Here is a 14,766-nt window from a genome sequence, read left to right as displayed (position 1 = left end):
ATTCTCCTCATCATTATGATGGCTTTAGTGAGATGCCCTGGATTGTCGCAGGCATCTCCTGGAGCTGCCTGGTAATAGATTTACCTAGCTGTCCATCCACGTTGGCCAGAGCCTGCTGAGGTGTGGGGCAGAGGGGCTGGGCTGACTAAAGCACACAATGCCTCTGCGGAACTGCCTCTCTCAGCAGCACTCCTGAAGGGCTATGTGAAAACCATTGTGTCTGGTTTCAGTGCCATGAAGAGCCGCTGTTCAAACATGTCTGTCCAGGGCTGGGGTTCCTGGGGGTCCTCTAACATAGCCCCTGCCACCGGCTCCATTCAATGGCCTGGCATGAGTTATATTTGCTTAAAGTTGATAAATCTGATGAATGTCATACTAGAATTCCTTATATTTGCCCATCTATAAAATTCTCAGTCTTCTCTTGAATAGTAGATGTTTCAATTATGGCCCATTCCTTTGGGGATAAAGCGCCAACTCAATAATATGATATAAAAAGCCACTTGGGATTTAATGTCCACCTGCTCCTCCACAAGGGGTCCCAATACCTGTCAAAGCTTTCTCCTTCTGCCCCATGCTTGTGCCTATGCCCCGCCACATTGAGAGCTCACACGCCCTGACCCCAGCCCTCCTGCTCACTGCTCTGCCACTAGGCTGCCCTGCCCTGCACCACAGAGAACTCCACATTCCTTTCAGATGTTCCCTCCCACAGGCCTTCCCAGGCTTTCAGCCCCAGGTGCCCCTGCATGGGCTTCCACAGACTCCCCCCATCCGGCCCCAGCCCACAGTGCCTATCACATGGGATTGTAAACTGTCTGTTGATGTGTTTGTTTGACCCATTATCATGGAAACTTCTAAAGAACAGAGACTCTTATTTTAGCTACTAATCCCAGGTACCCCACACAGAGCCTAGAGCACAGTTTGTGCTCAGAATAAACTGCTGAATAAAGAAATAAACGAGTCCCCATCAGGCATTAGAACAGATAAAATGCTGAAATTCCCAAGGTAGGCCAGGAGTTAAAATATAGACAATACATTAGACTGGCTTGAGTCCTTTCTGGCCAAGGCCAGAAAGTTCTGTAACAGTTACAAATCCACTGGTGGTAAATCTAGTAAGATCTTGAAATAAGATATCAAGATCAAAGATGAACAATGTTTGAAATCCAGAGAGTAAGAAATGGCAACATTTAAGCATTTTAAAATGCTCAATGAGTCAAAAGATCAGTTAATCACTGGGAGGTTTTCAAAGATCTCTGGATTTTTCCTCTTTCCTCTCTCCCTCCCTCTTCCCCTGCCTTACTTCATCTCTCCCTTCTTTTAATCTTGACATCCATTCACTGTTATGCAAACATTTACTAGGCGCCAACCATGTGCTCATGCCTATAGCATGCACAGAAGAGCTGGAGATGAATAAGACACTACCGTGCCCTCCAGGAGCTCGGTGCAAAGTGAGCAGACAGGCAGGATAAATGGGTAACTACAGAACAGTAGGAATGGGGATGGAGTTCTGCCTGGAGACTGGGGAGCAGAGAAGAGAGGCAAACCACCCATGGGGGTGACCCAGGATGGCTTCCTGGGGGAGGTGACCTTACTAGGTATGCACGTTCTGGGCATCAAGTGATTTACACCCAAGAAACTTCTGGCAAGGTTCTGTCTACACAGGGAGCTGAGTAAGGAGAAAGAGGGGTCTCTGGGTTGGTCAGTATATACCATTGGATTGCTAGCATGGGAACTGTTGAGGTTTCCTACACCCTACTCACTGTGGTTCCCTTCAGAGGGAGGGCAGCTGTGCAGGTGAGCTGGGGCTCTGATCATCAACAGGCAGTCTTTAAACTTTTTAAATGTTAATTTCTTTAGTAGAGGAATGCTATGGACTGAATTGTGCCTCTCCCAAATTCATATTTGGAAACCCTAACCTCCAATATATCTGGAGCTAGGACCTTTAGTAGATAATTAAGGTTAAATGAAGTCAAAAGGGTGGACCACTATTTCGACAGGGCTGGCTCCTCATAAGAAGACAACACACAAGAGTGCTCCCTCTCTGCCATGTGAGGACATGGTGAAAAGGAGGCCTTCTAAAAGCCAGGAAGAGATCTCTTAACAGGAACCAAATTGGCACCTTGATCTTATACTTCCTAACACCTTTAACTGTGAGAAAATAAATTCCTATTGTTTAAGCCACTCAGCCTGTGATATTTTGTTATGGCAGCCTGAGCTGACAAAGAATAGGACAGCTTGAGCAAAATGAAGATGTGACCATTTTAGAGCATTTCATCAAGACTATGAACATTTTGTACTTCAGTGATAATTCTGATCTCTAAAATTTTTGTAAATTTAGAAATGCAAATTTTTAAAATTTCAAATTAGCTGGCACACCAAAGCAGCAGCTGGGCATAATGGAAAGGGCAGGTCCTACCCATGGTTTGCTGTGTGACCTTGGGCAAGCTACTGGACCTCAGTCTCTAGCCACACATTAGCCACCAGGAAGGGCTGTAGCAGAGATGAGAATAATTTCCCACGTGCATCCTGCCTAGCACAGAGCAGGCATTGATAAATGATAGTCAATGAGATCAGGGTAGTTTGGAATGTGTTTGGTGAATCTCAGCCCCTCCTTAAATTCACCACTTTGGGAACAGATGTTAGAAGTGCTAGATTCACTATATCTTTATCTTTAGAACCAGAATTCCTTCCTCACCTATTTTTAATTTCCAAGCCCATGACTTCATTTGCCTGCATCAATGCCTCTCAATGCCATCTTAGAAAATGCCTCAGGATATCTATAATTATCTCAACCAGTATAGCAATGTTCCTATTTTAAAAACCCTCACAATATGGAATTTATTTTAATTCACTTCAATTTGTATTATATATTTTAAAACATCCCATAAAAGCCATATGGCACTTTAGGACATAGCTGAGAGGTTGCTGAGAAATAAAAGAAACAATGTCAAGATTTCACAATTCCTGCCAGATTCAGAATTCCTAACTCAGAGGAACATATACTAATCAAGATGCCATATTTTTAGAATTAGCATACAGCAGGATGGGATTTACTGGGAGTGGATTAGGCAGTTGCCACTGGGCTCCCCTAGCAACTTTTCCATCATCTTGGCATCCTTAATCTTGTCACATTGCCTGGAATTCCACCATTGAGAGATTCCTTAGAGTTAATGAATCTTTGTTTTAGAGAACATACATGTGTACTTCTATGAGGATGAAAGGTGGCAGCAATCATTTCCATCTCAGTGTGAATGAATTCCTCCTGGAATCCTTCCTAGTAACACTCTAAGATCAGCTCACTGGAGGACTGGAGACTTGGATGGAACAGAGAGAGAGTGGGGGTGGAGATATAGTAACAAGGAGGGAGAAGGGAAAGGATTATAAATCAGTCAGCCCTCAGCAAGGTGAGGCAGGTAGTGTAGTACACACAGTGGGCTTTGGACGAAGTAAAGAAGGATGGGGGTCCCAGAAGTGCTTAGCCCAGCATATGGAAGGGGCAGAATAAAAACAAAATGAGGTCCTGGGGCCCCAGGGAGGAAGGGTCAGAGAAAGGGCATCATTTCCTCTGCCTCATTAAGCAGCATCTATTCCTTAATCCCATTTTCTGACTGCTGGCATTCTTTCTCTTGATAATTTAAAACACTTTTTAACAATTAGTGCCTGGTCCCTTTTAAATTTAAGCAAAGGCCAACTCTAGTCTTGCTACATAGACGCTTCCTGATGGCACAGCCACCCAGAAAAGTGAGTACTACTTCCACCGTTAATGCTCCACAGTCTTCAGAAACATACTTCAAAGCTTTGGAGTCACACCAGACACTTGCTTTGTCATTGAAAGTATGATGCAGTGGCTCTTGTGATCAAAAGTCATGAGGCTCTGGAGTGAGTCACAAATTTTTCCACTTCAGAAAAGAGCATGCACTGCCTAAGGTGCTCTGTGTCACTGCTTACTTCAAAGTCCTCAAGTCCCTGTCCTCAATCTTGTGTCACCCAAAGGAGGTAGTAGAGCACCAAGGGAAGACATGGAGCATTTGTGATTTAAAGATGTGCTAACAGAGATCATAACTGGGCCTGGGGATCAGGAGAATTGGCTTCCACAAGCTCGATGTGGAGCAAATGGACAAACCGCACATGACAGGTCCAGTGACCCGGCAGCATCCCAGCTGGGAAGCATGTCCCTCCCCACCTTCACCTGGCTATAAGGAGGCAGTTTCCTTCCTGACTTTAAGACGCTATGTGTCTCCCTACGCTGATTTTTCCAAAATTCAGCAAGTGGTCAGGAACTTGCAGTGCCTCCCCACTGCCATCACCATTGGATTGGACTGGCCAACCCCGCAGAGGCATGAGTAGCAGCAGGTGTGAGGTGAGCACCATACCTGATCCAGCTTCCAGTGGAACTCTGCGGGGCGAAAGGTGTCAGCCTGGTCGAAATCCTTCCGCAAGAGAAAGACGAGGCGGCAGTTGTGCACATACAGGGCATAGTGATGCCGGTTCATTTCTGAAAAGCAGAAAGAAGGTTTGAAGAGTGAGAGAACCCCTGTGTCAGCCTCCACCAGAGGAGTCTTCCTGCTCACTCACTTAGCGCAGCACAGAGGACAAAGGCATGGGCACTCCAGTCTTCTCATTTACAACTGGCTCTGATGATAGTTCTATAATGCATATGATAGAGCTCTTCCAAAGTGGAAGAGGAAGACTCAGGAAAACCCACAGCCAAACTCTTGCTGAGAAGCCATGTGGACTTTAAATACCCACCTAACTTGTACCAGATACGGCATCAGACCCAGGGTACAAATTACTTAGATCAACAAGCTCCTTGTTTGTTGGTTACAGATGCTTCTGGAAGGTTTAGGGAGCTATATGCCAATCACATCAGTCACTCTGTGCTCCTTTAACATACTGGTTTCTTCTAAAGTTCTGGGTTTTTATTTTATTTCATCAGATAGCAGTGACAACAGTAACCACAGAGTACATCTTCTCTCTCTACTTAATCTACATGAAGCAGAGTTGCCTCACTTTTAGCTGCTGGGAGGAGGGGATAGGTTGATTTTCCAGCATTAGAGATAGATTTGTGACTCCAACATCCCCTCCCCATACACAGGCAATTAACGGGAAGTTTTCCTCTCCTAATGTAGAAACTTCCTTTCCTGCTTTGAAAATTTCGTGTCATGGATCCTGGCAGAAGAGGAAATGTTCTTTGACCAATTCTTAGAGAACTTGAACCTTATTACATTATCGAACACACCAGAAATCTACCAGGAGGTGCGTGTTCCATAATGTTGGTTGGATGAGCAGGTGCCCCTGTGTAGTGGAAAGAGCATGGGCCCTGGATTCAGGTAGACTTTGGGTGGAGTTATATCTTGGGTGATGTTGAGAGAATCATTTCACCTCTCAGAACTTCAGTTTCGTTAACTATATCATGACATTGATGCTGGATTATCATGTTTCCCAAGAATGGAATATTGCTACCAATTCCTGTACATCCTGTATAAACCTTGCCTATAAAGTTTGGGTGGGAGAAATCAATACCAATTACATTTCTAGGATGGGCCCTAATTGCTCCTGGCCAAACAGGCTCATGAGAATCCCCCAGCACATGACTGGTTCAGGATCCGTGACCATGTTCCTAGTGCAGGCCATTCTCCTGGCTTCACAGCTTCTGTCAGGAGTTGGCAAGTGGCTCAGTTCAAGCCAGTGATATGAGCACTTTTCTCAGCAGTTCTGGGAGAGAACTGCTCTTTTAGCAGAAAGCAAACAGAAGAGATACTTTCCTTCCCGCTGGAAGTTGTATTATACCACTGGGAGGCTTGGAGCCATGCAGCCATATTTGCTAATGTAAAATGGATACACTTACAGGCACAGATCTGAGAAATTGCAGAGAAAAGGAGCCAGGCCTTAGATACACTTTACCTTGATGATGACTTCATGAGCCTTCATAGCTCTGGATGTTTTCAGTTACAGGATACCCACATTCTCTGTATTAGTTTGATTTTTTGGTTATCTGATATCAGTTTGGTCTGGACTTTCCATTCCTTGTAGCTGAAAGCCTCTTAATGATACAATGAGGAAATGTGTGGAATGCATCTGCCCAGAACAAATGCTCCATAACTGTTACTTATTAGAAGGACTATCACACTGCCTCATGACCAGGGCAACACAACGAAGTAGTGCTTTCAGGAAAGCATTACCGTTCTTGAGAACATAACCAGAGGATGGCAGGAAGGAGAATGGTCAGGGTCTCACAGTGGCAGGGCTGGCCTCGGCCAACATCTGGGGGACCATTTTTAGCCTCTGGATTGGCAAAACACCCCAGACTGCTTATGGGGATTTTACTAAAGATTTCTTGTCCCCCTCATCACTGTATACCTGACTTTTCTTTGGTTTCTGTTGATAACTCTTAGGAAATATAGAAAGGAAGAATTTTTGCCTTTAGCTTTATTTGGAGTTAGGAGAGGTTGGGGCTAAGGAGGTGGAACAAGAAGAATGGATGGGCAAACCTCACTCTACTACAGCAGCTTCTAGCCTGGGAGGTTTCTTCCTCCTTCTGCTCCCTTTCTCTGAATTCGTAGAGTCAACTCATATGCCAGGGTACCTGATTTATTCACTGTGTTGGTGATGTGATTTGCTCAGGAATCCGTTTTATTCCTTTTCCTGTCCTTAGGAATTCTTTGTTGAATCTTTCTTCCCTTCTCTCTGTCCACATCTCAGGTAGATCCTAAAGCCTTCTGCTCACTTTCATGAATTAGAATAGTCTTGAAGGGTTTAATCCAAATCAAACATCAGTCTCTCATCCAGTTAAAATAGATGTTCCTCTTCTCCGCTCAGTCTTTACCCATGGCTTGGTGGCCCACAATAGGGAAAGGAACGGGTAAGATCTTTCATTCTTCTTGTTCCACATCCTCATCCCCCAACCTCCTCCTAGCTCTAACCATGGTCAGAGGTAGAGGAATATGGATGAGAGGAAAAGAAGTATAAAGTCTCTTTAAAAAGCCAGTAGAGTTTTTCATTTTCCAAAGGCTCTGCAGAGGTCTCCAAATTGCCATCTTCACCTCCCCACCCTCTGTAAGGATGGCCCTGCTATAAATCTTTACATAGGAATTGATATGGTAAGTGACACACTCCTTTTCTGGGTGGCTGGGACATTTGTGCTTGCGGCAAATTCCTCATGTGAAAGATGCTCTTTCCAGTTGATCTTCCATAATTCCTCCTCAGCTTCTCCCGTCTCTCAGGAGTCCCCTCCAGCACACACATCAGCTCCTGCTACTGGGATCCCTCTTCCTGGCATGCAGCCCTCTGGTTGCTAGCCTTGCACATTTCTGGATGTCCCTTTGGCCCACAAGAACAAAAACACCTGTGTTCTGCCAAATTGTACCAGGGAACCTGCTCTCCCTCTGGCCCCTCTCTCCTCACCCTATAATTGTGGCAGCCCCATCATTCACTTGCCTTCAGACACCCTGGGCAAGAATCAGGGTCAAGCTTTCATGTACCCTAAACTTGACATGAGTCAGGCCTTTCCAGGACTCGCCTGGGCTCTGCTCTGACACCAGCCTGGAGCAGACTTAAGAGTGTTTGCAGCTCAGCCAACTGGCAGCAAAAGTAAGGTTCTCACTTCCTTTCTACAAACAACAACCTCAATCCTTCTGAGTGGTTTTCTGGGCACCTCTGTAAGTGTGAAAATACCTCCGTCCCTTTTCTAGCAGGCAGGGGGACCATCCTAGCACTCTCTACCAGGCTGACACCTCCATCTGTCTCACCTGGTGATTGCTGAACAAGGTTGGCCCCTCTCTCTTAGAAAACCCTGTAGGGAAGTGGTTAGCACTGTACATAGCTACTGATCATTCATTGTTCTCAGTTCAAACTCAGAGACAGAAAAGGGCTGCATGCCAGGGGAAGAAGATTCCAGCAAGAGGAGCTGATGTGTGTGTAGGAGGGGATTGATTACTGCGACAAGGCAGGGGCTGAGGAGGAATCATGGAAGGTGACTGGAAAGTGCACTGTTCATGGGAGGAATGGAGAGGTAAACCCCAACAGAGGTGGGCTTAGAGGGGCACAGGGCCCCATACAATGACCTCAAGGTAGACACATGGCTATGTGTTCACCTAACCCTATTTTCTTTGCTCCTAGGTTCACATTTAAACTCATTTCACAGCCTTCCTCATGGGCAGGTGGGGCAATGTGACCAAGTTGTGGCAAATGGAATGTGTATGAGAAGTCAAACATGCTACTTTCTGTTCTGGCCAATAAAATCCTTCTGTGTTCAGCTCTAGCCTTGCTTTCTGTTCTATGGTTGAAAATGGCAGCAGCAGATGAAGCAAGAATCCTTGGCTACTGAGTGTTCTGGGAAAAGTAGAGCTCACCTACCCTCCAGACCCATGTGGGGCTGCTGGACAATGACAGGAGGTAAAACCATGGGGAAAGAATGTTAGCTACTGAGATGTTTTTCTTGGTGGTGGTAGTGGTGTTAGTGGTCCTCTCTCTCTTTTTTGCAGTTAGCCTTTGCTGATTAGTCAATTCTGTTATCCAGCTATTTATAAAATAATTTATAATGGAACAGCATTAGTAAGTTTTACTTAGTACACCAGGCAGAACTTAGTGCAATCTTCATGAAGAGCAATTTGACAATTTACAGCAAAAGCTTCCTTTCCTAACATTTCTATTATTTGAATCAGTAATTCAACTTCTGGCTGAAATAATAAGAAATGTCCAAAAGGTATATACCAGAATACTCTTTACAGCATTGCTGTGTTTGCATTTAAAAGGAGACAATCTAAATATCTAACGAAAGGGGGCCAGTGACATGAAGTATGAGAAATCTACATGGCAGAGTTTTAAATTCCCCAATAATCCATATTTTAAAAAATGTTTTATCACATGGAGAAATGATGTGGAGATAATGTTATATAAAGGTAACTGATGGCACAATAATATCACAGATATTATAAAAGTTTAAGGGCATTCTATATATACACAGAAGCAAAAATAACATTGTAATGAAATGTACTAAATGTTATCAGAAAATATCTCCTGAGTGGTTAGGATTTTAGGTAATTTATGTGTTCTCTTTTATGCTTTTCTGTGTTTTTCATGTTTCCACTATAGACATACATTGCTTTATAACTTGAAAAAATTTTTGATGTAAAAAAGCCATAATCAAGCTTTCATTTATTCCGGATTTTTTTTTTTTTTAATTTAGGATGGGGTATTTATAGATTTTTTTCTTGCTGTCAGAAAAGTTAGAGAAAAATCTTCCCACTTTCTCTGTGCCAATCTTGAGTGTTGTTTCACACAAGGGCCCAAGCTGAACACTGGGTGCTGCTTAGGGTGCTGCTAATTTGAGGGTGCTGCTAATTAGGGGGTGCCAAATGCCTTCTCAGGGGACTGCTGTGATGACAGTTGAGGCCAAATTCAGCCATGGCTTCCCGTTAGGCTCCTCCAAGATTCTTATTGAGCTGGGTGGGGCTCTAACATCTACACGTTTTTACAAGTGCACTAATATATTGTAATGAGGACCACTGGTGCAATAGCATGGGCCTGGGACACAGGGTCAGAGGATCTAGGTCCAATCCTGTCTTTCTTGGTAATTATCTGTGTTATCCTGGGCCAGTCACTCAGCCTTCCATATTCCAATTTCCTCCTTTGTAAGCAGAAACATTTATATCTGTCTGACTTACCTCCCTGGGGACTCGATATAGCTCAGAAAGGACTGTATGTGCATGGCCACTGACCCCAGCTCACACTGCTTTGTATTTGTCTGCACGTTCTTAAGCTGTTATCTCATTGGGATGCTGGCTCCTGGATTATGATGGGAATACCTCACAGGGCACTGCACAGGCTACTGAACTGCGTCCCAAACCTCCACCTTCCTGCATGAAGGTCCCAAAGAAAAATCTGTCTTTGGCACTGACTTCTACATAGACTTGCCATATAAATAGGGAAAGCCAGGCACTTCTCAGTTTCTGCATCCATAAAATATATTAACATTTATTATAAAGATCAATTGAAACAGAGAATGTGGCGTTCTTGTAGCAGTGTAATGAGGAATAAAACTGGAAGTAATAATAACAACAACATCAAATAAATTAATGGAACACTGATTTATGCATGTGATGCTACTAAGTAATTTCATACTTTATTTCATGTTTATTTTCCCCATTTTACCTATGGGGAAAATGAGGCTCAGAGAGATGAGCAACTCCTCAAAGGTCATGCCGTAAGAAGTGGTCAAGCTGAGATGGAAACTTTGGCTGTCCAATAGCAGAGGCCGAGCTTCAGCTCTTCTTCTATATTGTCTTTTTACTGTTACATCTGCTGTGGTTGTTATTTATTTTGGGTGTTTTAGCAAAAGTTGTATTTGAGATGGGAAATTGTAGAATTGTAATTAAATGCAGAGTTGTACAATTTGCATAAGATCTTGGGATGTTTGTGTGTGTATGTGGGGATGGGTGGGTGTAGTGACAAGAGCATAGGTTTGGATTTAGTTGGATCTAAGCTGACATTCTAGTTCTGATACTGACTGTATAACTACTTGTGACAAGTTAGTCAACCTCTAAGGCATGTTTTATCCTTAAAATGGCAAAAACAATAAGGCTTTTATAAAATAATTATAGAGACTTGTGTTTAGAATAGTAATAGCTAACACAGATTATCATACTTCCTTTCTGCCAGGCACTGTTCTGAGCACTTCATGATTATGAAGTCATTTAATCCTCATAAGAACCCTATGAGGTAGATACTACTATAACGTCCCATTTACAGACAGGTAAAGTGAGACACAGAAAGGCTAAACAACTTGCCAAGGTTACCTAGCTAATCAGTGTTAGGGGACTTTTAACCACCAAGCCATGAACTTCTTGGCACAGGCTCAGCATGCGAAAAGCCTATCGAATGATAGCTATCATTACTATACATGTCAGAGGTTTTCAAACTACCATTCTAAATTAGCAGTACTTTATTCAAAAGATAGCTTTTGGAAATCTTACTGTATATAATACAGTAAAGGTGGAGCTTCTTTGTTTGAAGTAGGAATAAAGATTCCTCTCTCACCCCCATCTCACTTATAGCAGCCCCAAAGCACTTCCGGGAATGCTAGCATTCTGAGGAATCCAGTTTGAAAACCACTGATTCCAGCTTTTACATCCTTTGTGTCTGTATCCCTACTTTCCCCACTTTTCTGCTCCTGCTCTACCTCAAGCCAAGCCTGGAAAATCAGCGGCCAGAAAACCAGAGACCAGAATATATATTGGCAGGGTTCCTCTCAGGCTCCTGCTTTTCTTCCACATCCTCCTTGGCTGTGTCCATGTCCAACCATCTGGGAAAAAATGGGCAGCTGCTGGGGTAGGGGTGGAAGGGCTGGGCTAGAGACTCACCGGTTTTGTCTGAGTTGCAGAGGATGGTTTCCTTCTCGGCTCTCACACCAGGGCTGGGGCCGTGTTTCATCCACATGGTGATGGTGAACTGATCGGTCAGGTTCTTGGGCACAATCCCATCAGGGATTTTGGCGCCCTGCCTGCCGTCGAACTTGAAGATCATCTCACTGCTGTCCACCAGCAGTCCTGCAGTCCAGTTGGTGGCAGCACTAGGGGATGGCAAGAGGTCAATGATGCCAGAGGAGGCTCCTGCAGAGGGTCAGGAAAGAAAGGATAACAGGTCATTCCTAATGGGGCGGTGTCCTCATCTGTTTTCTGCTCCTGGTTCAAGATGAACTACTCAGTGTACTTACTCAGAGACATCTGTGCCTAACCATGAGTTATGTGACTTAGGAAAAGAAGTGCCAAATGCTATTCCAGCCCTTGCGTTATTTATGGTTTTCTTGGGGAGGCATCAGTAACTTACAGACAAAAGTGCTGCATGTGGCAAGATAGGATGCAAGAAAAAAGTGTTGGAGGAATTTAGAAAGTTGGAAAAATCCTGGGGGCTCTTACTAGCAGGGAGGGTTCCTGGAGAAAGCCAGGATTTGATTTGGATGGATGGATTCGCTCACACACCTATCCATCTGTTAACCTGCCAGCCATCTACTGAGAACTAACCACGTGCCAAGACCCCTGCTAGGTGCTGGCTCTATGAAGGTGAGTCAGACACAGTTCAGAGCCAGCAAGTTGACAAAATGTGATCAGGGCTGTGACTGGGGAAAGTTCTAGATTCTGATCCCATGAGAAGGAGCATGAACCACTCATTACACTTTTTTACAAATATTTGTTGAGGCCAAATGATGCAGTGGTTGAGAACACAGGTTTTGATGTCAGCAGAACTTGAATTTGACAGCTGACAGCAAAATTTGCTAGCTTTGTGACTATGAGCAAATCAGTTGACCTTTGTGACGCTGTTTCCTCTTTCCAACGAGTTGTGAGGGCTGAATGAGATAATGCATTAGAGCTTGCAGTAGCGTGCTCACTGCATGGCGAAGGTTCACTCAGTGTTTAGCTATCATGTTATCATTGTCATTATCATTATTTCTGCTGCTACTATAATAGTACTCAGGCTAAGGCATGAAGACTTCATCTGAGGCAGCAGGAGTGGGGGCAGGTTTATTTTAGAAGAATCACCAACTTTGTGGAGGGGGGCACTGAGGTGAGAGGCAACAACTGGCCTGCCAGAGAAGACTGGATTGTCCTGCTGGGTAGGTCTGGGGCCTCTGCTGACTCTCCACAGAGGCTCAAATACAGAATTCTTTCCATCCTTCTGTTCCATACACAGACAGGGCTCAAGCACTAAGGGAAGGAGGGCCAGGAACTTGCAGTCATTTTCAAATAATAAAAGTCAAGGAGTCTAAAGTGTGACCTGAGTTGGGTGGGCAGGGGTATGGGGGCTCTTTCCTGGTATGGCACTGACCAGTCAGTCATAAACTCTGATGGGTTTAATGGACAGTGGTTGTGTGTACTACCTGCCATTTGCCCAGGTTTTGGATTTTTGACTTTTGTATATCAGAGCCTCATCTTACCTAGGGTTTGGGTTCCAAAGTCAGCCACTACAAAAAAAAAAAAAATCTCCTACTAAAATAGAGACACAAAAAACCCTTCAAAAAATTAATGAATCCAGGAGCTGGTTTTTTGAAAGGATCAACAAAATTGATAGACCGCTAGAAAGTTTAATAAAGAAAAAAAGAGAGAAGAATCAAATAGATGCAATAAAAAATGATAAAGGGGATATCACCACCGATCCCACAGAAATGCAAACTACCATCAGAGAATACTACAAACACCTCTACGCAAATAAACTAGAAAATCTAGAAGAAATGGATAAATTCCTCAACACATACACCCTCCCAAGACTAAACCAGGAAGAAGTTGAATCTCTGAATAGACCAATAACAGGAGCTGAAATTGTGGCAATAATCAATAGCTTACCAACCAAAAAAAGTCCAGGACCAGATGGGTTCACAGCCGAATTCTACCAGAGGTACAAGGAGGAACTGGTACCATTTCTTCTGAAACTATTCCAATCAATAGAAAAAGAGGGAATCCTCCCTAACTCATTTGATGAGGCCAGCATCATCCTGATACCAAAGCCGGGCAGAGACACAACAAAAAAAGAGAATTTTAGACCAATGTCCTTGATGAACATTGATGCAAAAATCCTCAATAAAATACTGGCAAACCGAATCCAGCAGCACATCAAAAAGCTTATCCACCATGATCAAGTGGGCTTCATCCCTGGGATGCAAGGCTGGTTCAATATATGCAAATCAATAAATGTAATCCAGCATACAAACAGAACCAAAGACAAAAACCACATGATTATCTCAATAGATGCAGAAAAGGCCTTTGACAAAATTCAACAACCCTTCATGCTAAAAACTCTCAATAAATTAGGTATTGATGGGACATATCTCAAAATAATAAGAGCTATCTATGACAAACCCACAGCCAATATCATACTGAATGGGCAAAAACTGGACGCATTCCCTTTGAAAACTGGCACAAGACAGGGATGCCCTCTCTCACCACTTCTATTCAACATAGTGTTGGAAGTTCTGGCCTGGGCAATCAGGCAGGAGAAGGAAATAAAGGGTATTCGATTAGGAAAAGAGGAAGTCAAATTGTCCCTGTTTGCAGACGACATGATTGTATATCTAGAAAACCCCATTGTCTAAGCCCAAAATCTCCTTAAGCTGATAAGCAACTTCAGCAAAGTCTCAGGATACAAAATCAATGTGCAAAAATCACAAGCATTCTTATACACCAATAACAGACAGAGAGCCAAATCATGAGTGAACTCCCATTCACAATTTCTTCAAAGAGAATAAAATACCTAGGAATCCAACTTACAAGGGATGTGAAGGACCTCTTCAAGGAGAACTACAAACCACTGCTCAATGAAATAAAAGAGGATACAAACAAATGGAAGAACATTCCATGCTCATGGGTAGGAAGAATCAATATCGTGAAAATGGCCATACTGCCCAAGGTAATTTATAGATTCAATGCCATCCCCATCAAGCTACCAATGACTTTCTTCACAGAATTGGAAAAAACTACTTTAAAGTTCATATGGAACCAAAAAAGAGCCCGCATCACCAAGTCAATCCTAAGCCAAAAGAACAAAGCTGGAGGCATCACGCTACCTGACTTCAAACTATACTACAAGGCTACAGTAACCAAAACAGCATGGTACTGGTACCAAAACAGAGATATAGATCAATGGAACGGAACAGAGCCCTCAGAAATAACGCCACGTATCTATGACTATCTGATCTTTGACAAACCTGAGAAAAACAAGCAATGGGGAAAGGATTCCCTATTTAATAAATGGTGCTGGGAAAACTGGCTAGCCATATGG

The 14,766-nt window shown here is 43.5% G+C and overlaps 1 protein-coding gene across 1 annotated transcript in view; it reads right to left on the bottom strand.

The window, feature by feature from the left end:
- CLSTN2 (calsyntenin 2) overlaps positions 1 to 14,766 on the bottom strand; it is a 636,147-nt gene that overhangs the window by 95,213 nt on the left and 526,168 nt on the right. The window contains exons 7-8 of the mRNA XM_024245139.3: positions 11,358 to 11,606; positions 4,371 to 4,492 (exon numbers count right to left, since the gene is read on the bottom strand). Coding sequence (XP_024100907.2) covers positions 4,371 to 4,492; positions 11,358 to 11,606 — 371 coding nt within the window. The remainder of the gene's footprint in view (positions 1 to 4,370; positions 4,493 to 11,357; positions 11,607 to 14,766) is intronic.

This window comes from Pongo abelii, chromosome 2 (assembly GCF_028885655.2).
Source record: "Pongo abelii isolate AG06213 chromosome 2, NHGRI_mPonAbe1-v2.0_pri, whole genome shotgun sequence".
In the NCBI taxonomy this organism is placed as follows: domain Eukaryota; kingdom Metazoa; phylum Chordata; class Mammalia; order Primates; family Hominidae; genus Pongo; species Pongo abelii.
This window is presented reverse-complemented; position numbering and strand designations above follow the sequence as displayed.